The sequence below is a fragment of the Carassius gibelio genome, chromosome A4, assembly GCF_023724105.1.
Source record: "Carassius gibelio isolate Cgi1373 ecotype wild population from Czech Republic chromosome A4, carGib1.2-hapl.c, whole genome shotgun sequence".
Classification (NCBI taxonomy): Eukaryota; Metazoa; Chordata; class Actinopteri; order Cypriniformes; family Cyprinidae; genus Carassius; species Carassius gibelio.
Window position 1 is genome coordinate 31,735,862 of NC_068374.1, and position 27,820 is coordinate 31,763,681.

At 36.3% G+C, this 27,820-nt stretch overlaps 2 protein-coding genes across 2 annotated transcripts in view; one reads left to right on the forward strand and one right to left on the reverse strand.

Moving 5' to 3' along the window:
- The window catches only part of LOC127977341 (calcium/calmodulin-dependent protein kinase type 1D-like), a 56,401-nt gene extending 30,686 nt beyond the window's left edge, over window positions 1-25,715 (reverse strand). Inside the window, exon 1 of the mRNA XM_052582217.1 lies at window positions 25,202-25,715. Coding sequence (XP_052438177.1) covers window positions 25,202-25,299 — 98 coding nt within the window. The 5' untranslated portion in view covers window positions 25,300-25,715. The remainder of the gene's footprint in view (window positions 1-25,201) is intronic.
- The window catches only part of LOC127977377 (coiled-coil domain-containing protein 3), a 74,712-nt gene that overhangs the window by 37,325 nt on the left and 9,567 nt on the right, over window positions 1-27,820 (forward strand). The gene's annotated exons all lie outside the window — the stretch shown is intronic.

Sequence of the window (27,820 nt, forward strand, 5' to 3'; positions counted from 1 at the left end):
CAACAGAACAGCAATACATTTTATGGACGACCGTTTCATGAACCTAGGAGAGGAGGTCATTCTGACTTTGCTACGACGAACTGGCGCTCGTCAAGTATTTGCAAGTATTTGCTATTGAATGTTCAAATGTAGAGTTTTGCGCATCGCGTGTGTGTGTGTGTGTGTGTGTGAGAGAGAAAGAGAGAGAGAGTCTTGACCGCCTGTGGCTTGTGCACTGCAAACACATACGAGCTTCCTCACTGTGTCTGTCACACGACTGTTCCCCTTTCAGGCTTGAACTGATGGTAAAACTAAGGACATTATTAAAGTGAAAGTGAAAGTAAGGTGACATACTGTCTTTACATTTATTTAGAAAGATGAAGCTCACGATTATTGAAAGGGGGGTTACATCTCCAACCAGTCCTTGTGGTGATTGGCCAATCACATTGCACTGGGCCGGTTGGCCAATCAGAGCAGGCTGCTCTTGTCGGAAGGAGGGTTTTTGTAGAAAACGACGTGTTTGAGAGAGGCATGGCATAGAGGACCTAAAATAATGTACAGTATTTTAAAAATAATGTGTTTTTTGAACATTGAAGAATGTCAACATATTCTGTTACACCAAATAATGATCTTTAAAAACATCATATGACCCCTTTAATTAATTTTTTGTGTTAACCGTGATACATTTCTTCAGGATTCTTTGATGAATAGAAACTTCAAAAGAACAACATTCATTTGACATTTAACATACTAGCAGTTAGCCAATGGGTAATCAGTCTTACTTTTTTGGATTCACATTAGACTAACCTACCTTTTTGCAACTGAATTTAAAAAGGTATGACCAGCCTTGAAGAAAAGAAATTTGATGACTAACAATTTAAGACTAGTCTAAGCAGTTAATGCAACCCGCGTCTTAAAATTGCATTTTAATTTGCAATCACAATTTATTTTAGCAGAAATTGTATTTTATCCCAAATAGTGTAGCAATGATTATGTATGTCTTTACTATCACTTAATAATATTATGCATTTCCTTAAAATCTCTAAATGCATTCTGGGATTGCCTTCTCTCTAAAAAAGTTGATATTTAATGTTTCATATATAGTCCAACTGAGAAGGATTTAGGACCAATGAGATTTCACTGTGGGCGGAGTTTGCCTGCCCAACACTAATGAAATACATAAACAATCTAAAAATGTCCTGTCATGACCAGAACAAAGTATCTTACCGCCTGAAGCAGACTTCACTTCAAAAGTCCACGTATGATGACTTAAAAGTGCTGTCTAGGTAGGTTTGTTGTATGTGTTGTATATTTCAGAAATGAGTTTGCATGTGCAGCTGTGCACATGCATATCGATCCACCCCATGCTTCAAATAAGTTTTCATTGTTTTGCACACTAACAGTAAAAAAGTTTATAATGCTGTGTGATTCATGCTGACACTTATCTACGGCTGTTGGCATAAATACAAGTGAGTGGGTGCGATTGACGAGATATTATCAGAGATGTTTGTGTGTCTACGTCTCCTTTAGGTCATGACTCATATGACGACCAGTGGGTTGCAGAAGCCTGTAATTTAGGTAAAAAGCCCTGAGTCATAGAGCCACACACACACACACACACACAGACACAGCTAGATGAAAGTTTGGAGGGTTGTTCTATTAATCACTGAAATTTCAAACACAATCGCACTCTATGCCCACCTGTTAATTGAAGTTTTTTTTTAATGCAAACGAGGATCATGGGTAATTACTGAAGCCAAGTTGTCATACTCTCCCTTATCTAAAGCCGTTTTTTGGAACATCCATTTGCAGTTACCATGGTTACGAAAGTGATGATCAGCCTATTGACAGCAAGTCTACAGAAGAGACAGACGTGAAACAGACAGATCTGTGAGGGCCAGGAAGACGAGAGGACACTCGGGGCACACAGGGAATGACGGATGGAGCTAGAGCTTCACAAAATAGCACAAGAACATTCACAGTAAAAAAACACTTGCTCTTGCAATGCTTTCGTACTCTCTCTGAAATGTTATCCAGGGCAGGCCCAAAGGATCATGGTTAATTACAAATTGTATTATCTTCTCATTCTGACTGCACACACCCTCCAATTCATCACTGCAAAATCCTGCAAAAAGTTCATTCTCTAAAATTAACAATGCAATTTCAATGCAACAATGCAATTTCTTATTTTAAATGACTATCTGTTCTTACACTGTGCAGTACTAACAGAACTACGGAAAATTTAAAACAATGTCTACAAACTCTATTAAATGACTAAAAAAAATAAAATAAAAACAACAACAAAAAAAACTTACAAGGATCCTTTTCAGAATAGTACTGTATCAAGGTACACATTGATTTTATCAGATGGTACCACAGTAATTTGTGATTTAACATGGATTTACATAGGACTGTGCAATTAATTACATTCGATTGCCATGCACATCTTGTCAGTAAAGCAGTCGCGTTATTAGTAGTAAATCATCATCACCTGCTTTCAGATTGAGCAGAATTCACTACACCAGCAGAGCCATAGTTCGCTGACAATTAGGAAATATCGCATTCATAATTTAACATTAATCACATTCAATTTTGAACGTGATTACTTCTAGCTTGTCAGTGAACGATGGCTCTGAACTCTAAACTCTAAACTCTCTCACATATATATGTATGTGTGTGTGACTGTGTGTGTGTGTGTGTGTGTGTGTGTGTGTGTGGGTGGGTGTGTGTGATGGATTTGAAACGCTATTCGAGAGTCTGGGCGGACTGTAAAAACTGAAAAGTAGCATGCTCACAGCATGACAGATGGAGGTGCCGGTGCGGTCACTTGCTCTTAAAATACTAGAGATACTTGCTTTTAAATAATAGAGATAAGAGTAATACATTTTTCGAATCTGTAAAGTCTCTACGTTTATTTGTATGCACTCAATAGAACAACAGAACATTGCGCTTTTGTAAAATAATAATAGAAAACAGGATGCGCTTTCTGCCGTCTCGGTCTCTGTGAACTTGAGCATGAAACTCATTGTATACTTGCCTTACAGATATGAAAAAAATATATATAGAGAGAGAGAGAGAGAGCGTGAAATGTCTAGTTTCAAATGAAACAATTCAAATCTGAAAAAACTAATATTCTCAGATTATGTTATCCATATGAAACTTGCAAGCAAGCACATCCACTAGTGTCGAGATGACGAGTCAGTGTCGCCGAATTCATCTCTTAAACAGAAAACACTAGGTTATCAATAAATTATTTAAATGTTAATGCAGTTTAATCTTACTGTTTTTTCCTGACACATTCATCATTACTTCACCATTACTGTGCTGTGACAAGCTTTATGTGTGCTCTTGATCGCTTATTAGGCTATGTAGGCAATTAAAGGCATTATAATGATTTAAATGTTTTTGTTTTTTACTAGTCGACCAGAACAATACCATAACAATATTAAAATATATATATATATATGCTAGCAAACACACAAACCACTCACAAAACCTTAGCAACTACCCACATGCAGGAAGGCAGCAGATTTTCTTCAGAAAATATCAAACCATGCTTGTCTTTGGTCAAGTCAGAAGGTTAAAAGCCCACATCAGTGAAACCATTAATTTTCCTTTTCTTTTTGCAGTAAAGTGAAAGATGACAGAATGTGACCCATGTGCAGGGCCATGTGAGATGAATTAAAAGGGTCAGTTTTGGGTTGCCACATTTTATGAAGAAACCCAGCACCTTGTGCCCTTAAAAAACGCAACTCTCTCATAGAATAACACAGCTGAGAGCTCACCCTCTTCCTAAAAGCCCCTTTAACCTCAGACCATCTCCTTCTATGTATGATATGATATAAATATGATTTTTCATTGAGCAACGTTTATTTAGCGGATTGTGTGTTTTTGCACTGTGAATTCAGTTACAGTGCACACCGGTTAAAACCACAGGATGCCTGCATTTTCTCTCTGTAGTTGCACCTGCAAACAGCATGAGAGAGACAGACAGTGCATGCAAGGGCACTGTGGGGGAACACAGATAAAGCGCCATGGTAACTCTATTAAGATATGTGATCAAATCACATCACAGACAGAGTCGGATCTGAGCGTTCCTACCGCTTTGAGCCCGAGACATGAACACGCTTCCCAATCTAGCCTCATGTTTCTGCTGTTAATGAACTAGAGAGGATACAGCTATCGCAACCTCTTACCTGATTGTTTTTCTATCCTTTATTCACAAGATAAATTTGCTTTGTCTGTGTCAAGGGAGCAGACAATGCCTTAGGCACATAAAACTCGACACACACACACACACACAACACATTATCCTGTTCTGTTCCATTGTTATCACTGATCTGATAATACTGTTTTGATACCTAACCAGGAAATACGGGGGAGAAGGTGATGCACATCAGGAATCAGACACACGCACACACACATGGGCCTCCCAAGCTGAACCCAGTGCTGTCTTGTCATAAGTGTGCAACACAAACTCAGATTCACTACTGTACTGCATGTCTGGTTTAAAGGGATAGTTAGTCCAAAACAAATTGTAATTTACTCTCATACAGGTTTGGAACTACATGAAGGTATTTTTTATTCTGTTAAACACAAAAGAAGATATTTTGAAGAACATGAGTAACCAAACAGTTGCAAGTAGTCATTGACTTCCATAGTATTTTTTCCCCTTCTATTGAAGACAATAGCTCCCAGCAACTGTTTGGCTACCAACATTCTTCTTTTGAGTTTAGCCAAAAAGAGAAACTTAGATTTTAACTAACTTGAGTTGTTTAGTAAATAATGAGTAAAGGACCATTAAACTTAACTATTAAAAGTCTTCTCAAAGTCTTCTGAAGCCATGAACAAAATTTTTGCATTCAAACTGAATGTGTAAAAATGCACTGCACCAAATTTCCAAATCACTGACACCAAATACCATTAGTTTCTGTGTATATTATAGCTAAATGCCCAGTGTCTTGATTAAATGTAAAAAAATTAGGAATTCATTTAAATAATCATACATATTCAGGGAATTGTAACTGCAGGATTCAAGTCAATGAACTTTGGCTTTCTGTTTCCTCTTAATAAAAACAACCTGCTTCAGCTAACATTTCTGGTGAACATAACTATATCACTATATCAAAATATATTGTATACAATTATATATAAATTTTATATATACATTTTTTATTAGATTTAATATTTTAGATACAACCTCATTACAGTGCCGAAAATCATTATTAGGGTCAAATCAGGTAGAAATAACTAACAACTGTGCAGTCAATCAACACTGATCATTTAATCTTACATGCATTGATCAGTCCATTGACGTACGCTCTTGATTAATAGAAATTATTTCACATGAGAGTTTGCTCATCAAAGGAGGGGCTGCGCTTGAACGTCCTGTTCCATAAACTACAACAAAGAGCTTTCAATTAAACAGACATGATGAGCACTCTTGTACAGCAACCGCAGGCCATTATGCAAATATCTCAATTACAGATAGCATTATGGGAAAAGGGGTTAAACTTGTACAGTAACAGCCACAAACAGGAAAAGGAGCCCTCTTTCAGCCCCATCCTGCAGTGGGCTGATGCCTGCAGACTTTGCTATGAAGGAGAACAGTTGCTCTGCAGATCAGAAAGAACCACAGAGTACAAAGGCCTGTTCACAACAAGGATGATAATGATAACTACAAAGTCCACACCACAACTCAAATGAAAATGACACAGGGAAATGATAGCTTTAAAGTCACTTATAAAATATTTTTTTCCAGCTGATGAACATTAAAAACATTGACAACCAATCAGAATCCATACAGCTTTAAAGATTTTAAGCATTTTACTTATAATAAACAACATTATGGCCTGGTTACACATACGGAGCTTAGACTAAAGGCCCGTTCACACAAAGCATGATAACTATAAAGATAACGATAAAAATATAGTTCTAAAAATCGTTCTCAATATTAAAGAATAGCAGAGTCCACACTACAACTATAACGATAAAGGCATAGAGAAACGGTATCGTTGGAATCATTTTCAGAACGATTTTTTTCCAGCTGATGAACGATACAAACATTGACATCCAATCAGAATCCACTCTGCTATAACGAGCTCGAGGATTTAAAGCAACAGACGCATGTGCGCTCAGAATAAACAGATGATATCGTTCGCTGGTGTGGACGTTAATATCGTTATCTTTATAGTTACCTTTATAGTTATCGTTCTCGGTGTGAACGGGGCTTAAGCCAGGATTAGGACATAGTTCAATTATGAAATTTAAGTAACTTTTATAAATGTGGCTTAGAGAAAACATTACTGGTGGTGTGCATCTTAAGACAAAACAAAGGCACTGATACATTTTAAGATCAGTCAGTGCAAGTTTCTTTCAGTTGAAACAGCTCAGACTTACATTTTAGTCTGGGACTAGGCTTCAGCCTTGTCTATGAAACCGGGGGTATGTGCATTAGTTTCGACGCTTATATAGATATCAGAATTTGATGTTAGCATGTTGCTATGCTAACGATTCAATAAGCATAAACACATAGTGCACACAATTATTGGATAAAATAATCAATTAATACCTGGATATTTAGATTTATAATCACCATTCATCTTGACCTTTTTCACCATCTTGGGATTGTTTTCACAAATCTTGTTGCAGTGCATTCTGAGATTGCATTTGTGTTAAAGATTCATCTGATGCTGCTTGCATTTGTCCAAAAGAACACCTTATTAGACAGCTTAATGTTGCTGTCTTTCTTTTGGTTCAACTGTCATGCATGATCCCTTAGTAGGCAACTCACTAAGATTTGGGACAGAGTTTATGCACGTATGAGTGAGAGCGTTGCCTGTATCTCGAGTTATCTTCTTCATGTCTCGTATTTCATGGCACGGCAGAGAGATAGAAGCTTTATCCGATGAACGTGAGCGATAGAGAAGAAGAAGGAAATCAGTCAGAGTAATAGCCTGCCCGGGAGCACGTAGACCCCTTTATGAGAGAGAGAGAGAGCGAACCAGCCTAAGATACCCTAGAGAAATCACACAGAGAGCATGCTTGGATAGTGTGGAGGTGATTTAAACGTCTTGTTGTCGATGGTTTGAGCCAAGAAACTATAATACCAATGCACAAATTTCCTCAGCATTGTTTATTAATCAGTCTTAATATTGTTCAAACTTTGGATTCCAGATTAAAGCGACCGCCTATGGGCAAGAATTAAACTTTGGCTTCTAATTCATGTCGCACAGACAGAATTAATATCATTGTTCATTCTGCAAGAGGAGGAGTGTAAGAGAGTGGTGACAGACCTCACTGCAGTCCAGGACCAACATTAAGACCAGCACAACTCAAGGACAACAACCTGCTTTCCGGTCCGGCTACACAAATGGGACACGCACATACAAGACACTTACATTAAAAGTCACTTTATTTAGACCCCGTCTGAGGGACAACCTGTAATGGAAGTAGGTCTCTCATGAAACGTGGCCAGAGAGAGAGAGAATGGAAGGGAGAAAGATGTGATGTGGAAAGAGAAGAATAATGAAAAAGAAGCCTTTGAAAGGACTGACGCAAACAAAGACTTTTCAGTCTCCAAAGATAGACTGTGTGTTACCAGAACATTTATTAAAAGACGAACAAAACAAACATTTACATACAAAATCAGTTTAAAACGAGTCTTTCACTGACATTTGCTATTCCTAGCTGGAGATTTCATACTCAGTAACTCGAGAACTTTATAACTCTCTATCATTAATTATTAACTGTCTGCTATAATTATTAGACTATTATTCATCAGTTCTGTGAACATGACCCTACAGTTAGAAATTATTCAAGAGTGTTTTCTACTAGAATACTGAGGACATTCATATGTCATTCATATACTCTAAAAAGCATTTAAAACACTTAAGTCACATTTAAAATGTGCAAACAGTCATTGCCTTAGATAACAAAATATAAAACAAAAGTGAGTTATTTTGATGAAAAAGCACATACAGTAAGCTTACTTTCTTTGCGCACACATACACAGGTTTTCAATTACGTTATTAAATTACTGTTTCAAAATTAAGAGTATTGTTACACTTTGTGAAATGTGACCCATTTGCTTGCAGATGCCTCTTGGTTTGATATTTTGCAATTTATTTCAATGAAATGCACTCATTTTGGATGTGGCTTAAATATTTTGAGTCATGCAAACAGCATTTTGATATTTAATGTCTTGCCTTGTTTTCCATAAATACCTAAACATCTTTAAAATAAGATACATTCACATGACAAGCAAATTGCACAAGATATTATGAATAATTTGTCTCGTTCTATTGGAAAACGTTCCAACTTGTTTTAAAATTAACATGAAATTGCACTCACAACCTATAATAGAGCAATAGTTGATTTTAATGATTTAGAATTGACTGGATTATGAAAATTCATCACTTTAAGTGGTAGGAGGGAATGTCATGTGTCAATGTCAAAACACAGATATTGATTGTCAGTAGGATTGTTTGTAGTTTTGTTTAGTTTATGCAAGGAGCTACAACATGGTTTAGTGGTGGCTAGTGCAAAGGTATGTAGACCATCTGGCATTTAACACTGAGGTGATGACTGAGCTTTCAGATATCTGGGGTCAGTCCCCCCCCGAGGCCATGCTGACATCCCTCTCGCTCAGCAGGTCAGCTTGTGTCCTGACTAAACTGGGTGACGACCGCTGCTGCAGCTTGCATGCTCAACGTACTAGAGAAAATTGACAAAATATTGCAGAATGCTGCTAAACTCCAGCTGTGTTTCCTCATGGGAATGTGTGGGGGGTGATGAACGCAATAAAGAAAATGAGAACTACTGCAACCAACGACTTCAGTACCTGCCACTAAACCATCATTGGTACTCAAGCCCACACATTAGTCCCTTAGAATACCACACAATTTGCATAAATAAATGAAGTTTCTAATGTTCATAAATGGTTTTGTGGCATAAATTTTGCTTTACTTTTCACTAAGTACTAAGTTGATGCATCAACCAATTTTAGCCTCACTTTATAGACATTTGTTATAACTAAGTTGCCTCTAATGACATTTTAAGTAGTAAATGCACATTAATCATTTTAAATCTGTATTTGCTTTTGTATAATTTTGAACTGTGGATTTAAATGGCTTTGTAATTGCAAAGCTGCTTTGCTAGAGATTACATTGCTGGAAAGTTACTGTGATTTTAAAGAGGAGGCCTGTGACATGTTCTGCCCTGTTCTCTGGGTTTCCACATGGATTAGGCCACGCTCACAGCGGGGATCCTGCGTTGGAGAGAGTCTCTGCTGGGCTAGAGTCTCATCAAAGAGCAGGGAGAACTGGGATCAGTTATGACAGACCAAAAAACAGGGAGGGTGACAGCAGCTGAGAATGCTGGGAACACATAAAGGGCCCTATTTTAACGATCTGAAACGCAAGTGTCAAAGCGCGAAGCGCAAGTAAGTTTGTGGGCGGGTCTCGGCGCTGTTGCTATTTTCCCGGCGGGATAAATGGCTCTTGCGCCCGGCGCAAATCTAAAATGGGTTGGTCTGAAGTAGCTTCATTATTCATAGTTGTGGTTTGGGCGTAACGTGAAATAAACCAATCAGAACTTCATCCAACATTCCCTTTAAAAGCAGGTGCGCAAGTTCCATTATGGATTGCTATTATTATGGCGTATTTACCAGGCGCACGCCAGGAGCGGTTCACAGCCAGGAGACTGATGTTCTTGTAAGAGCAGTGAAAGACAGAGAAGTTGTGTTGTATGGGGATGGGAGAAACCCACCCAAAATAGCGTCGGTTAAACAGGTGTGGGAGGAAATAGCCAATTTAAAATACAATTTGTCAGATGTCCTTATATACACATGTCTTGCCACTATTTGGCCAACAGGTCTGATCCTTAATTAGCCTATTAAAATTAGCCTGAATAATTTGTAAGCTAGATTTATGCCTATTTTTTCACATCTTCGTGGCACACCACAATGATTTCCGTCATCTCACGTGTTAATATTTTTTAGTGTAACAATTTATGATTTGCAACTGTTGCATCTGTGTAGATTACATGAGCAAAGTGTATGCACGTTGTGCACGCTATACATTATGGTCAAGCATGCGCCCTTAAAATAGCATAATGAACAACGCGCAACGCGCCACTGACTTTAGACTAGGTTTTTTCTGGTCGGTGGCGCAATTGTTTAATGGAACAGCAAAATAGCACCAGGTATTGTTTGCGCCGGAACACGCCTCCTTTTTTGCGCTGAACTGCCCAGGGAGCGCAAGTTCATTCACTAGTTTAGCGACGTGCTTCTGTGGAGGGAAAAGCGCGCTTTGCGCGGGTGCAAAATAGGAATGACACATGCGTCGGTGTACAAAGTCAATTGCGCTGGGTGCAAGATAGGGCCCAAATAGCTGATTGTAATTTTTAGCATTTTATTTTTTATTTATTTTAAAATAAATGTATTTATTTTTTTATAGACGAAATAGTATAGAAATCTACATAAATATAAAACAAAATGTTAAAAACTAAAATCAACAGTTTAATGATAAAAATGGGTTTAGGCATCATAACATTTAAAATGCACATTATGAAAAAAATATTAAAACATTTTCAGTTGTCAAACAATCAGTTATTTTAGTATTAAGTTATTTTAGTATTAAGTACTGGTCGACTGATATGTGTTTTTGGACAGCTGATGCCAATGCCGATGACGATATCTTGTAAAGCAGGGGGCCGATAGTCTATATATAGCCCATATGATTTTTTTAAATGATTATAAGAGATTATTAGAGCATTGCGTTAGCAAGCGCAAGGTTGGGGGTTTGAATCCCAGGTAACACATGAGAAAATTGTTAGCCTGAATGGAATGTAAGTCGCTTTGGATAAAAGCGTCTGCTAAATGCATTAAAAAAATGCCTAAAAATTATTATTCATATTTAAGAAATTTTTAATCATTTGTCGATGGATTAAAAAATAAATGAGTAAAAGAAACATGCTTACACTTTAGATGGCAGTATTTTTCACAAATAAATAAATAAAGTAAACACTGTAACCAACAGGGAATCAGTATTCTGGGAAGTTTGTGTGCACTGGGAATCATATTTTTCAAATAAAGCCAGGGTAACCCTAATTTTACATACAGCACACAGTGAAAATTACATGACAGCAGGCAAATGCATAATGCACAGCAAAATTTGAAATCACGAGTTTATAGTTTAAAGCATTTAATTCACACGGACTGACCCTCAAGCAGAGAATACGTGATCATGCTGGATAAAAATGCACACGTTACAAGATCTCACAGCTGGATTTGACTAAGTTTGCAAGGTTTGTGAAATAAATGTTCATTCAAATAGTCATTCAAAGATTTGTTTAAATTATATAAATGCATATTTGCTTAATGCTGACGGCAAACGAGAAAGTATTATAATGTTTGCCTTTCTATTACTTATAGGCCTATTATAAAAGCAATCGTTATAATACTTTCTGTATACATTCATTTCTTTGTTTAACCATTCTATCTGATTATTAGACAGACTTCTATCCATGTTAGACAGAAGTGTTAATGACGCTGACGAACAAGAGAGAGAGAGTGAGCACTGCATGTGCTCAGGCGCTGCCGCTCTCAGCGCCATCAAAATAAAAGTCCTGCCTCGTACACATTGGCCAAGCAGAAAAACTTAGCGGTCGATGCTGATAATTGAAAAATGACAAATATCGACCGATATATCGGCCTTGGCAATATATCGGTCGCCCACTGGTATTAAGTTAATGATTCTTGTTCGTATTCTCAATTTAGTACATATTAAACCTTGTTTGGTTTCCTGACAGACCCTGATTGCAGGTGGACAATGATTAGAGCTTGTTATTTTCACAAGTACTTTCTTGTGGTTTGTGCAACAGACTGTCAGTTTGCAAACTACAGTATGAGTGGTCAGTGAGGCTCAGACTACTCTAATCCTCTGTTACTTTCTGCAATCTCTTACAACGATGCACTCAGAATCAGCACAGGGCTTAGTTAAAGGCAAAGCAGATAATGAACAGGCTGTTCCAAAATGGTCTCTTTTTATTTAACCTAGTTCACTTCCAGTGCCCTTTCCAATATACTTCACACTAAGCTTCACCACTGTCTTCCAAGCAGACAGTCTGTTCACCAGCAATGATGACTTTACACCATAGATCTAATCTCGGTGTAGGCCAGTCCTGGATTATCAGAGATAGTGATCAAGGAAAACAACTCGATGCTTGTGAAAGAACTTAAGGTTAAGGTTGATACAGATTACTGTGGCTAATGTAACAGACTTAAATTGCTGCACTATTTGTCAGTAGGAATCAAGGAGAATGGCAAATCCCTAAGCCACTAGGTTACATAAAGAACCATATTCCAACTGGTCCAAAACCTGGTCACTATTTAGTAATGAATTTATTTCAGTAATGAATGCTAAAAGCTAATGTAGGGAAATAATCTCTTTATTTTCTCCACCTATTTTTGGCATCAAGTATTCTGAAAGAGGTGCATCGAAATAGAAGGGGCTATTAAGGACAATAATTAATTTACAAGAATGGAAGCAACAAAAACAGCTATGTGCTATACACCTATATGCGTACCTTACAGGGATTTTTTTATTTTATGTAACAATGTCATCACTTTTGGCAATTAGAAGAAAAAAATCATGAAAAGTCAAGGATACGTACCATGCATTATTAGGAAAACGAAGTGGATATTTGTGCTACAAAAATATTTTGCATTCTGCACACTGCAAAAACTGTATTAGTATAGTGATAGGTTCTAGGCTAATTTCTACTAATGCTAAAACTGACTAGTATTTAAATGAGAAAACTGCTGCTACAGTGTTTTAAAATTACAGTCTAAAGAGAAATCCTTGCTGCTTTCATGCCAGTTCCAATTGTCCATGCTGTCGTCTTACAGTTGAACCCAATCAGGACAAATAGCCCCAAAGAGGAAAACAATTTTACATTATTTTTGGTTGGTGATGATGCACTAGTGTGACATTCATTACAGCTTTACTCTCTTAAATACTCTAGAAGATTTACACAGAATTATGTGTATGCATCTTCATGGGTTAAACAACTGTTGGAAACCACTCTGAATGCATTATGTTTTTAAAAGAAGTGTTGAATCAAATGAGAAGATTTTAAACAAACAAAAACAATAGCATAAATCAATGTACTGCAATCTTTCTCAATTTCAAAAACACTCAATCCAACATTAGTGAGCCATGCTGAAATACAGGTCTTCACGAAGGCATCAAGTGAAACCCTTGCTGAGATGTAATACACACCCACTAATCACAGGCATATTATACCTGCTACACAACAAGCAGGGCATAATTAATGACTCACATATGTTTGAAGGGGCTGCAAAGTGTCAATAAAAACATTGCCAGGGAAATGCTTTCCTGCCTAATGAACTTGAAAGGTGTGTCAGTGAGTCTAATCCTACTTGAAATGAGCAGTGTGAAATGCTGTGTGTGTGGGCTGGTTCTGCTTTCAATGCAGAGACATCCCAAAAATTAGTACAGGGTGTTCATACAAAGGTCATTCAAGGAACTAAATTAATGTCTGTTATAGTCAGTATTTTAGTTCCCAGATATAATCTCAACTGCTAAGAGATCTGAATTGATAAGATATAACTGTTTGGTAACCAACATTCTTCAGAATATCTTCTTTTGCGTTCAAGAGAAGAAATAAATTCATACAAGTTTGGAAAAACTTGAGGCTGATTAAAACACAGAATTTAAATTTTTGGTTGAACTATCCCTTTAAAATTTGGGATGGAAAAACAGGAATCACAGTACAGATTAATTTGATTATTACGTTTTTTTTTTAAAGTCTGTTATTTAAAAGTCTATAATGCTGCAGATTTCAAAGTAGTGCTGTTGCATGCAGTTTTAGAGCAGTTAAATACCACTCATTTAAGCCAATAGATTGGTAATAACTCACTTCTGAATTTTGAAAGTGTTTACTTTATGGTGTTTAATTCATAATTTGTTGTAGATGCATGGTAGTAAGTAGTGATCGACCGATATTGATTTTTTATAACCGATACCGATTATTTGTATGTTTATGTACCCGATAACCGATATGCAGAACCGATATTTATTTACTGTTATACTTCTGTTTCTGACAATTATTACAACACAAATGAGCTGAAAAAAACATTTTATTTATAACAATCACTCCCTCCTTGCATACAAAAAAAAAAACATTATATTTATACACAAATAAATAGAGGGGTCTGAGTCCAAAAAATTTAAGCGCACTGTTACTAAGTGTCTTTGTTTTAAAATAAAAGCTTTGATGAGGTAAAAAAAATAAAAACAGGTAAAAAAATAAAGCACAAAAATGATTCTAACATATTGGTGGGGGCGGGAGGGCTATTTAGTAGTGTAACTTAATACTCCCAGTTAAGCAGAACTAGGTTTTAGTGTAGAAAACAGAGTCTTTCAGCATTCTGCCCTGTAAGCCTGCTTCCTTCAAAAATTTTATGCAGTAGCATTGCTTGAGGCTTCCTGATCATCAACCCAGTCAGGTGCTGAGCAATATGAACGAACTTTTTTTCCCGAGACTATATAAAGTTAAACAGCACTTGTCAGTTGGCATTTTATGATCTAGATTCAATCTAACGTTAGATCATGAAATGCCAACTGACAAAGTGCTGTTTGACTATAATTTATCAACCGCGATCGCGCATGGAGATAATAAATAATTAATTTCCACAAAGCGGTATATGTAGCCTATATGTGTATTAGCAAAATAATTGTTATGTAGTAAATGATAATATAATCTAGGGTGTTTAAACAAGATAATCTTGTCAAAAGTTTCATTCAGTGGCATTGCTTGAGGCTTCCTGATCATCAACCCAGTCAGGTGCTGAGCAATATGAACGAACTTTTTCCCCCGAGACTAACGTATATAAAGTTAAACAGCACTTGTCAGTTGGCATTTTATGATCTAAATTTAATCTAACGTTAAATCATGAAATGCCAACTGACAAAGTGCTGTTTGACTATAATTTAATCAACCGCGATCGCGCATGGAGATAATAAATAATTAATTTCCACAAAGCGGTAGGCTATATTTATATGTGTATTAGCGAAATAATTGTTATGTAGTAAATGATAATATAATCTAGGGTGTTTAAACAAGATAATCTTGTCAAAAGTTTCATTCAGTCGCCGTGCTTAAGCCTCCAGATCATCCGTCAGTTGCTAAGCAATATGAACGAACTTTCTCTTCTAGACTAATGGTGGGCAAATACAACATATAGAGAATTAAATTCAACGCTTTTATTTTCAACATGCACTCATTCATGTCTGTTTTATTTAATTCATGTAAAGATACGTCTTTATTGGGGCAGGACATGATGAATTACACTACGTGACTCAATGAGTTCGTCTCAATTGTTTAGAAACAAGCTGCATAAATTAACTATATCAGGAATTTATGTCTCAGATCTCATTTGTGCATGTCTTTTATGTTAAATAAAGTTGATTAATTAAAGCAAACCAAGTAGAACATATATTTACCTGTGCACCTGAGTTGTTGTTGACTGATCTCCTCAGACGCCCGGGCTGCAATGGCGGAAATCTAAAAACGGCCACAAGATGGCGCCGTAAATCGGCGAATCCGATATTACAAAACCGATACCCGATTATGGAAAAATGCTTAAATATCGGGAAAAATATCGGTAAACAGATACATCGGTCGATCACTAGTAGTAAGTATGCATATTTTATCTGATTCAACTTTTTGAATGAGCAGTCGACAATAGTAAAGAACAGACTTCTAAAAATTAAAAAAATTATACTTTTTTCCGTCTTATTTTTCCTATTTTGGTTACAAAATAGACTCTATCTGGCACTTATTTCAAAAGAAATGCTCTTATAGCTTTTGTCTTGGATGTCCTGTCAAAGGAATGAAAAACTAAGAACATTATATAACACATTACTTCACAAGTATTGACAAAATGGTCTGTTATACATATACATACAGTGTTGAGGAAAGTTACTTTTAAAAGTAATGCATTACAATATTGTGTCACTCCCTAAAAAAGTAACAAATTACATACATTTTTATGGAAAGTAATCGTTATGTTACTTTTGTGTTACTTTCGCGTTACTTTTTAAATATGAGCAGGGCTTGATTGTTTTTAATATAAGAAGTTCTATTTCAATAGCAAATGTAAAAGCCCTTTCATATAAAAAAATGTAATGAATAAACCTCAGGCTGAAGGAAAAGTAAATTCACGTCTTTACAGTAGAATGCAGGAGAAGGTGGTTCAACACTCTTCAGCAATAAAAATCAATAAATAGTGAAGCACAAGTTTATCTATAGTCATTTTTGTTTATAAGTATGGTTGTACTGGACATAATAAGTCAGCAGCAAAGACATAACTTTTATTACATTTATTAACTTATAAAGGTTAATAAAATGGGATAAGATACATTTGTGTTATTTAACATATTTAATTATTGCAGATTTGCGTCATATGCTGAGTTTGCATTTTACTGTTTTAATTTGTTTTGATGATGCTAAATCAGTTTTTTTTTGAAAGTGGGATGAATACATGCACATAAGTCAAGATCATGTTCCATGATGATATTTTGTAAATCTTTTACTGTAAATATACTGTAAATAAAACTTAATTTCTGATTAGTAATATGCATTGCTAAGAACTTTATTTGGACAACTTCAAAGGATATTTCGCATATAATGCCTCTGTACTTCCGATTTCTCCCAATATGGGGACAGCAGACTTGTCAGTCAATAAATGAAAAAAAAAGTAACTGGCGTTAATTTTTGAAAAAGTAACTCAAGATATTTTCTTGTAAATTAAAAGGTAATGCATTACTTTACTAGTAACTTGAAAAAAGTAATCTGATTACATAACTCACGTTACTTGTAATGCGTTACCACCAACACTGTATATATATAGTTTGAAGTAGAAATATTTTAAAAATTATTTTTCTGAATTTTTATTGCATCCCTAGAGTTTCGTAATGTGCTCCTTGGGGAAAATAAGTAGTCCTCAAGCCCTGGATCCTCAAAATGAGATAATTTGTATAGCAGTTGCATTATAATGTAACTTAATCAAATGCAACAGTCTATAGAAACACATAAGACTGTTTGTGGGTGGTGTGTTGTTGTGCCCATGTTGTCAGCAGCAGATGGGATTTGGGCATAATCTCATTCAGAATCTGCCTGCTCTTGTTAAGTGTACAAGCTTTGCTGATAAACATTGGTGACACGAGTACAGACGGTCATCCCCTTGGCTGAAAGCGATGGCAGGAACCAGACCATACACGCGGATGAACAGAAGAGTGAGTGAGCAAGCCAAAGACAGCAGAGACGGAAGAGAGCGGATAATCTCCAGACGGGTTTCCTCCACAGTGAATCCCATTTGCTTTGATCCATGCAGATTAATCCGGCACTAATGACCTCAAAGCCAGAGTTATTGTGAAACGTCCTGCAGACTAGCCTGACAACATGTACTTGATGAGACGACATTCATGAAGATTCCATCATGTAGTTTCTCTGTTAATACCTGACGGACACTCGTGCCACAAGCACTGATGGCACATAACAGATGGCAAAACTGTGCATGTTTTTGTTCTCTAAAACAGATTGTGCCACAGGGGCCAGTTTAAGAGAGAAGGAACTTTGAAAGGAATTTCTTGCGAAGCTTTCAACCTCTTCAGACCCGGAATCAACACGAAACTTTTCTGAACAATTTGAATTCATCAAAATGGAGAAAGTATTTTATACTGAAAAAAGTACACACTTCATCTTTAAGCATATTTTCTGTAACAGTAGCGCAACTTCTCCTTTCTGAATGCAGACAGCGGAAAGCTACAGTTCACACATTGGATAGCTGACTCAGGATCTCAAGCTAACCACATCATTGAACAGCCGTTGGGAACACTTTCACAGACATGAAGACACACTCTCTCGCAATAACAAAACCTTTCAGTTTCAGCACTGCAAAAACTTTTTCTTTCTATTTTCTTATTTTCCAGTATAAGTATCCCAACATCCTTGAAATAATACACCACTGTTCAAAATGTGAAGAAATTTATGGTTTATTTATTAAGGATGCATTATATGTTTATCATTTATCAAACGTAATAGTAATACTTTTACATTGTAACAAAAAATATATATATTTCAAACAATTGCTGTTATTTAAAATTTAAATATCTATTTATCAAAGTATCCTAAAAAAAAAAAAAAAAAAAAAAAATATATATATATATATATATATATATATATATATATATATATATATATATATACAGTCTTGTTCAAAATAATAGCAGTACAATGTGACTAACCAGAATAATCAAGGTTTTTAGTATATTTTTTATTGCTACGTGGCAAACAAGTTACCAGTAGGTTCAGTAGATTGTCAGAAAACAAACAAGACCCAGCATTCATGATATGCACGCTCTTAAGGCTGTGCAATTGGGCAATTCGTTGAAAGGGGTGTGTTCAAAAAAATAGCAGTGTCTACCTTTGACTGTACAAACTCAAAACTATTTTGTACAAACATTTTTTTTTCTGGGATTTAGCAATCCTGTGAATCACTAAACTAATATTTAGTTGTATGACCACAGTTTTTTAAAACTGCTTGACATCTGTGTGGCATGGAGTCAACCAACTTGTGGCACCTCTCAGCTGTTATTCCACTCCATGATTCTTTAACAACATTCCACAATTCATTCACATTTCTTGGTTTTGCTTCAGAAACAGCATTTTTGATATCACCCCACAAGTTCTCAATTGGATTAAGGTCTGGAGATTGGGCTGACCACTCCATAACATTAATTTTGTTGGTTTGGAACCAAGACTTTGCCCGTTTACTAGTGTGTTTTGGGTCATTGTCTTGTTGAAACAACCATTTCAAGGGCATGTCCTCTTCAGCATAGGGCAACATGACCTCTTCAAGTATTTTAACATATGCAAACTGATCCATGATCCCTGGCATGCGATAAATAGGCCCAACACCATTGTAGGAGAAACATGCCCATATCATGATGCTTGCACCTCCATGCTTCACTGTCTTCACTGTGTACTGTGGCTTGAATTCAGAGTTTGGGGGTCGTCTCACAAACTGCCTGTGGCCCTTGGACCCAAAAAGAACAATTTTACTCTCATCAGTCCACAAAATGTTCCTCCATTTCTCTTTAGGCCAGTTGATGTGTTCTTTGGAAAATTGTAACCTCTTCTGCACATGCCTTTTTTTTAACAGAGGGACTTTGCGGGGGATTCTTGAAAATAGATTAGCTTCACACAGACGTCTTCTAACTGTCACAGTACTTACAGGTAACTCCAGACTGTCTTTGATCATCCTGGAGGTGATCATTGGCTGAGCCTTTGCCATTCTGGTTATTCTTCTATCCATTTTGATGGTTGTCTTCCGTTTTCTTCCACGTCTCTCTGGTTTTGCTCTCCATTTTAAGGCATTGGAGATCATTTTAGCTGAACAGCCTATCATTTTTTGCACCTCTTTATAGGTTTTCCCCTCTCTAATCAACTTTTTAATCAAAGTACGCTGTTCTTCTGAACAATGTCTTGAACGACCCATTTTCCTCAGCTTTCAAATGCATGTTCAACAAGTGTTGGCTTCATCCTTAAATAGGGGCCACTTGATTCACACCTGTTTCTTCACAAAATTGATGACCTCAGTGATTGAATGCCACACTGCTATTTTTTTGAACACACCCCTTTCAACTAATTCAACTAATTGCCCAATTGCACAGCCTTAAGAGCGTGCATATCATGAATGCTGGGTCTCATTTGTTTTCTGAGAATCTACTGAACCTACTGGTAACTTGTTTGCCACGTAGCAATAAAAAAATATACGAAAAACCTTGATTATTCTGGTTAGTCACATTGTACTGCTATTATTTTGAACAAGACTGTATATATATGAAGAAGTACAAAGTTTTCAATATTGATAATAATAAATGTTTCTTGAGCATCAAATCAGCATATTAGAATGACATCTTAAGGACCATGTGACACTGAGGACTGGAGTAATTATGCTGAAAATTCAACTTTCCCCTCAGAGGATTCAATTAAATTTCAAAATATATTCAAATAGAAAACTGGTTTTTTTTTTTTTATAATATTATAAATACTTTTTCACAATATTACTGTTTTTACTATATATTTTTTATTTTTGTTTAAATAAATGCAGCCTTGGTGAGCACAAGACACTTAAAACCCTAACCCTAACTGTATAAACTACAAACTAAAGAATGTACTTACATAAAGACAACTAAATCAATAACTCAAAAACTAGAAAGAAACTGCAAATTTGCTCTTAAGTTTTTAATCTGTTTTGCAAACAGTATCTTAAAATCAGTAAATGTATCATTTTAAGGATGCTTATACCAAAAAAAAGATATTACTTTTGTAGTAAAAACTAAGAAATTTATATGACAAAATTAACTTTTTGCTGCACCTGCCAATAGCTAAGACAAATATTTTTACAGATTATTAAGAACATCTTGCATTATTAAACTAAAATGGCCAGCTTATGAAGTTAGTATTTCTAAATATGTCTCTTACATTGGAATTTAAACCATACATTATACATTCATTTAGTCACCAATGCTTTATTTATTGCATTTGGCCCTTGAGGTCATTCTTCACCCAGCAAACAACTGTAATAATGACAAATACTAGCAGAGGCCTCTTTGTTTCATTGGGTAATACTGTATGACAATAGTTATACAGTTCAATTTAAATGGGGTTAGGACTTTCCACACAACAACACAGGCTTTCCTCATCTGCGACCTAGCACAGCGAGTATCTGTGACAAGGAGATTATAATAGAATCTCATTTTGAACTCTGGCTCGCCCTGTAAAAGTCACTTTAATAGAGTACAGTGAGGAGGGATGGAGAAACAGAGGGATGAGAGAGAGAGAGAGAGAGACATTCTTAAATAGAGGACAAAGCCAGGAGCACAGGCCTGAAAATGGAGCAGGCTATTAAGGGCTTCATGGCCTCAATGTTTCCTTTCTCTCTCTCTCTCTTTTTTTTAATCTGTCCCCTGCCTTTACTTTCTCTCCTCTAGAGTCATCTCACCTGGTGCATGTCATGTTTGTGGCTGTGAGTTTTCTAACAGTAGCATGCTATACCTCGCACACACACACACACACACACACACACACACACACCTGTTGAGTGATCACATGACCTCTTGCAACCTCTGGGCGCTTCACATACTGCATAATTCAGTTCAGAGAACAACACTGGAGGTGTTCACACACACAGAAGAAGCACAACACTGAAATCTCATGTCCCCGAGCTATTAGGTAGAGTACACAAGTCTATTTCTTCATATTCATAGTGTGGATTTGATATTATTGTTATTGTTAATGGTCTTTGTTACGGCAAGCATCATTATTACTAATGCTCAAGGGTTATGTATCTGAACAACTCCTAAATATTATATTTAAGTGCATAATATGTTACAGACATGAATGTCTTATGCTTAAAATAAAAACAAACAGTACAATAATAAGAAGGTGGGCTTTTCGACCTATGCTAACAAGCTAATGATTTTCACACTTTTTAAATTGTTTAATAACAAATTAATTTAAAAATAAATTATTTACTATATTATGAAATCATAAATAGTGACAGTTTCCAGTTTATAATATGTACCTTAAAGTTTTGCATAAAATTTTTTGGTTGCACTTTATTTTACAGTACATGTACATACATGTACTTATAGTGTACTTACAGTGTATTTATCTAAGAATGTTCTGGTAATACAGGGTAACTACACTGGGTAGGGTTAGGTTTAGGGGTAGGTTCAGGGTTAGTACCTAGTTATTACATAGTTATTGTGATTACTATAATAAGTACATAGTATGTACATGAGGAACAGGACTGTAAAATAAAGTGCTACCAATTTTTTTTTTATTATTCTTTTGAAAGTCTGAGTCTCTTATGTTCACCAAGCACAATTTATTTGATAAAACATGATTTTAGTAAAAATCATAATATTGTGACATAATTACAAATTAACTTATAATTGAATTTATTTTACAGTTTAAAAATAACTGTTTTATGTTTTCTTATATTTTAAGTTAGATTTTATTCCTGTGCTGGCAAATAAAAATTCTCAGCAACCAAAAAAAAAAACACACAAATAAAAATCTTACTGACTCCAAACCTAAAATAGATATATTTGATTAATTTGTTGTAGAATTATTTTACTTTTTTATTGATATCTTTTATTTTAGAATTGTATTTTATAAATATAAATTCAGATTTCAAATGGGTCAACATATTAAGTTAAATATTAAAATAATTCTTAAATACTATTAAAATATTATATTAATTTAAATAATATTACATTAATATTAAAATATTACAATATAACAATATTAAAAGTCATCTTATTTGGTGTTAATTTAACTGTGCCATCACAAAATTTGAAAAAAATATTTTTACAGAACACTTACTGAACAATAAACAAGCCACCTCCAACTCAATGTAACAGTTAGTGTCACAGTTAGAGTTAGTCTTCGTTTTTGTTTTTTACATCTGATGAAGAAGTTAGGTTACACAAGGTTTAAAAGTAAAATATGAGAGATGAGGAAATGATCCAGCACTTGCATAGACAAACAGAGCACAAAAGCTAGAAAAAGCAAGTGAACTCAGTCCTGTGTGGCCATTCAGGGCCAAACAAGCCTGAACGTGAATGATTCATGTGACTCCAAATGTGAGAGGTCAGGAGAGGATGTGAAATAACCGAGGTACTGGAGCAGAAACCGTTTGTGTTTGAAAACACACAGTTATAGAAAGCTGCCCATGCAGAGCCCAACTGTTGAATTTGACACATCCATCAAGAATAAGGGCAGAAATACCCTACGCTCTGCCGGAAATGCCAACACAGCTGGAAAAGCTATGATAGAGCAAACTAAAAGAGTTCTAAGTATGCTGCAGATTTTCCTTGCCATTTTAGTACGAATCAATAATATAAAATAATAACACTAAACTGTGAATGCAGTAAAGATTGGGCATGCTGTGTACTGGTTTATAATGGCCAGTTGGATGTCTGTGGGTGGATAAATAGAATCTGTGTGTAGCATGAGCGTGGGAGGAAAGGACCATACGATGCCAGCAGCAATTTTAAAAGGGGGAAAATGAAGATCAGCGAGACCCTCTTAATGGTATGCTTGAACAGGCCAGTCAGAGTTGCCATGACTCCTGTCTCTTGAGTTGCTATGACGCCAGCATCTTCACATTGAGCTCAGATCCACCTAATCATAGGTTTAATAGATGAGTCCTCACAGACACAAAGCTCTTCTATTACCAAATATTCCCTCAACTGATCTTGTTCAGAGTTTATTTACATCAGTGTATTCTTGTGACACCTTGTTCTTGCTACTGTAATTGTATATAAGTGTAGCTTCACTGATTATAATGAGTATTTTGTATTTTGTCGTATATATATATATATATATATACAATAAATGCCATTTTCAGAAAAACTGAGTTTCTGCCAAATTCAGTACTAAGCAAATCTTCCCACATCGTGATGTAGACGTGTGACAGTCTGTTATTTATTGCATGTTAATGATTCTTCTAATTATCCTGTATTTTCATTTGTTGTATGAGATTTCAATGGGGTAGCAATTTGACAAATTCATGTAAATGAAATGTCCAATTAGTAAATGAATGATTGTTCTGCATTGCTGGTAAAAAATATATTTATGGCCAGTAAATTTCCTCAAGCCACCAACCACTGGCAGATATGGCAAAATCTCAATTTTAGGACCTGTTTAAAGTATCACCATGATCACTAAATAAACCTCTTAGAAAAGCATTATGAAATTTGGACACAATCTATTCAAGGACTGTCTTCCTCCAGCGCAATAATCCAACCTGGTTAATCCGACTCTCCCCTGGTTAGCACACAGAGATTAAATTACTGCAGTCAAAGCGAGCGGGAAACCCACTACAGCACGTACCAATACTGTGCAGGCCTTTGAGGCCGTACGACAAAAACATTGCATTGGTGTTCCTTGTACTATACTGTATGTTGTGGCAGATGGGACATCGATTCATATGAATATGTCCAGAAGGCACTTAATATAACTAACTAAAAAGCTGAAAGCAAATCATTGTGTGGTGAATGAAAACATGCATGCAGGGTGATGCAAGTGGCTGCATACTGCGAAGCAGTCCCACAGTTTACCATCAATCACATGTGCATGACCACAGCCGCTGCAAAAGCACTGCATGTGGGGTAACGGAAACTGCCATGTCCCTTCATGCATTAAACAAAAAACCTTTTCATTGTTTCAATTTGAGCATTAAAAAACTTCACCAAAACAACTTCAGGGCATCAAAGTTACAGTTTGTGCAGTACATAACTTACTCTTTGTTTATAGAAAATAAATAATAAGCAAACCACCATCAGAACACTTATGCTCGGAGGAAGACTTGTTGGAAAATCCAGTTTAAGCTGGAACATGGTCCAAAGGAAGTTTTATCACTAGCTACAGTGATCATATTGGACTGTACGTAAGATTAATTGTACAGTGGTTTGTGATTGATTATAATTGATTGTTTACTATTGTTTATTGTTTACTACCAACAAAACAAGCAGAAATTAATTTATTCAGGTTGAAAACAAGCATTTATAGAATAAGATCTTCCTTACACACAATTTACTATAGTAACCATACACTGTAAAATGTTTACAATTATTAAATATAACATCTTTGTTTCAATTTAACTCGTCACAATATTTTTGCTATTTATACTCGAACTTATGGGCTTCATAATTAAATTCCAAGAGGTCAAAAGCTTTTGTTTTATTTTTTACTTTGATGTTACCTAAAAAGGCAGTATTAAAAACTCTCCTGTTGTTGTATTGTTATTAGCCACCAGTGCCATCAAAATATTGAAACCAATATCATAAACCAGTCTAAGACGATTCAGGCTATTGGTTTTAATTGGTTTTTAATTGACCAAATTGGTAGAGACCAGCCAACAAGTCCCCGACCACCTGTGTAAAACCAGCAAACCAGACCAGCAGACCCATCTGAGTTGTTTCAAGATAGTTATTTCAGTAGTCATAATAATATCTGCAGTAACTAAGGCGCAACTGTGGTTAACGTTACTGTGGTGTATTATCGTCAGTGTTTTCAGTTGCAGCCGCATGTCAAAGCCAAAACAAAAGTTACTCACGTCCCGAGCACCTCCTTGAATTCAAACATCTCCTTGATATCATCGACCTGCTTCTTCCATGTGCAATCCCCGCCGGTCTCTCCGTTCTCCCGAGCCATGGCGGAAAAAAACGGGGAGGACCGTAGATGGAGATGTTAGCGCTGGAGATCCCCGGAGATTTTCCCCGCTTTCCCACGCTGCACTTCCTGCTCTCTGTTTCTCTTTCTTCCTTCGCCTTCCCTGGTCCTACTGTTGGCTAATAACCCCAGTGAGGATCTCCCGCCTGCGCTCGTCTCCCTCAAGCAGTTTAAACGGTTTGACGTAAATAGTTCGGAGAGGCGCGTGCGTGCGTGTCACCTTTGAGGGGTCTTAACGGCAACGGTGCGGGTTTATTCCGCCCCGCGCGGCTGCTGAATGCTGATCCCGCGCGGACTGATGCGCTGCATCCGTTGTTATGGCAATGAGGAGAGAGAGAGAGAGAGGGAGAAAGAGGAGGAGGAGGAAGATGCTCTGCTCCTTACCGCGCGACCTGACAAAGAGCAAATGCATAAGAAATATGGCAAGCCGTATTAACATTCAACCAACACGCATCTCTTGTGTGTGTGTTTTTTCAACGAGTTACTAGTATTACAAGTATTTTTAATTAATAAAATGTAAATAATTAACGTTGCTACTAGTATCTACCCCAGTTGCTTGTTGGCTACTGATTTAACTGAACATTTCTTAGTTATCGGTATATATTAGGGGTGTGACGGTTAGTATATAACCGTGAGACCGGCGGTTATAGTTGAACACCGTCATTAGAACTCTATAACCGGCAAAACTGTGTCATTAAAATATTTTTTACAAACATTTTTTATCAAAAATTATTTTCATTTTTTAGATAGGATCATAAGATCCGCAATATATCGGGAAACATGGTTTTTACCACTTAATGAAGTTTTGTAAATCGTCAGACATATTTACGACTTCATTAAATTTTGCTTTGTAGAAAACCTTTCTTAAAAACGAATTTCGTTTTGTACAAATTTTATCTTAATTTTAATAAATGTTTCATCAACCAATTGCATGTATTTTAATAAATAAAAAGCAAATATAGCAGACAATGATAACCGTGACATGGAAGCACCAGCACGCCGCGTTCACTTGCACTGCACTGTGAACTAGAGCGCATCTCATCGTAAATGAAACTCAGCGTAGGCCTATGCCTCATACATTAGCATTAAATATCTTTGCTGCATCCTTTCTAGAACAGACGGGTGCGGCTTTGAAATTTGCTCAAAAAACAGTGGCGCGGATGATGAGTTTTGTGACACATCTCCTTAATAAACGGAGGTCTGAAATCTCTGCCCCTTTACCGATCAGAGCGCGCGCTGACACGGAGTTAACCCGCTATCTCCAAGAACAACCAACTGACTCTACGACAGATCCACTAGCATACCCCCCCCCCCCACCCCCGACGGTTATGTTATGAACCGTCACATTTGACTCACGTCATAACCGTCATCACCAATTCTGAAACCGGCACACCCCTAGTATATATTCAGGTTTTTACCAAGAGGTAACGTCCCGCTCGCTCTCGTGAAGCCAACAAGGAAGTGACTAAAACTGCAATTCATCGACTGACCGCTTGAGGCTGGCTGCAGAATGTTAAAATGCCCAACTTTACAGCAGAAAAAAAATCATGTTTACAGCCTGGTTCGAAAAAATTATTTTGGTCTATATAGCTAATTTTGCCCTTCATGGCAACTGTGAGAGGGGTGATTTTTTTTTTATAACTCATCTGTTTAAATTATATTAAGCCTTAAAGTTCTGCATAATTAAGGGCGTGGCAGCGCTGCTTACACTGCTGTCGCGCTAGGTGGGCGTGGCTTCAGCAACCAGATCCCACCTTTTTGCCATTTTTCGATTGTCTGGGAGAGTCACACTGTGATGCGCTAACAAAATAGCGATGACCTCCTCTGCACACTTTGAGCTTCAAAATCGCTCTTCAGGAGTCTACTGGTGATGTCACGGACACTATGTCCATGTTTTTATACAGCCTATGGTTTTTACCAGTTTCTTAAGAGACAGTGAATTGTAGTAAGTACCCTTTTACCTCATTAGTAACTCTTTTTAATTCTACTTTTTTTTTTTACATACATTTAACATTAAGTAAGCATTTACACTTATGTTTCAGATAATGTGTGTATCATACATAAATGTTTACCATTTGAGCTAAGAACATTGTTCATCAGAATTTTTACTACTTAAATTTAAATCAAAAATCTAACTAATAAGATTCAAATGTTACCAGTAATAACTGTATAACACAATGGTGTTTAATAGGTACTAGTGTTTATTCAATTAAGTACTCATAAAATGAGTAGATACTAGTACTATTGTAACTATAGAAAAAGTACTAGCTATGTAATAGTTAATAGTATAAGTACCACCAGAAGTTGAAATACATACTAGTTTGATGTGATACATACTGATATGTGAACCACACATCCTCATAGAAGTCAGTGGCAAAAAAATATAATTCTGCTACTCTTAAAAATGGAATAAGTGTTATAATGATGGTTACAAAGGAATAAATACTAGTATGACATAATTGACAAGGGACTACTAGAAGGAGCCATGAAATAAAATTAACTT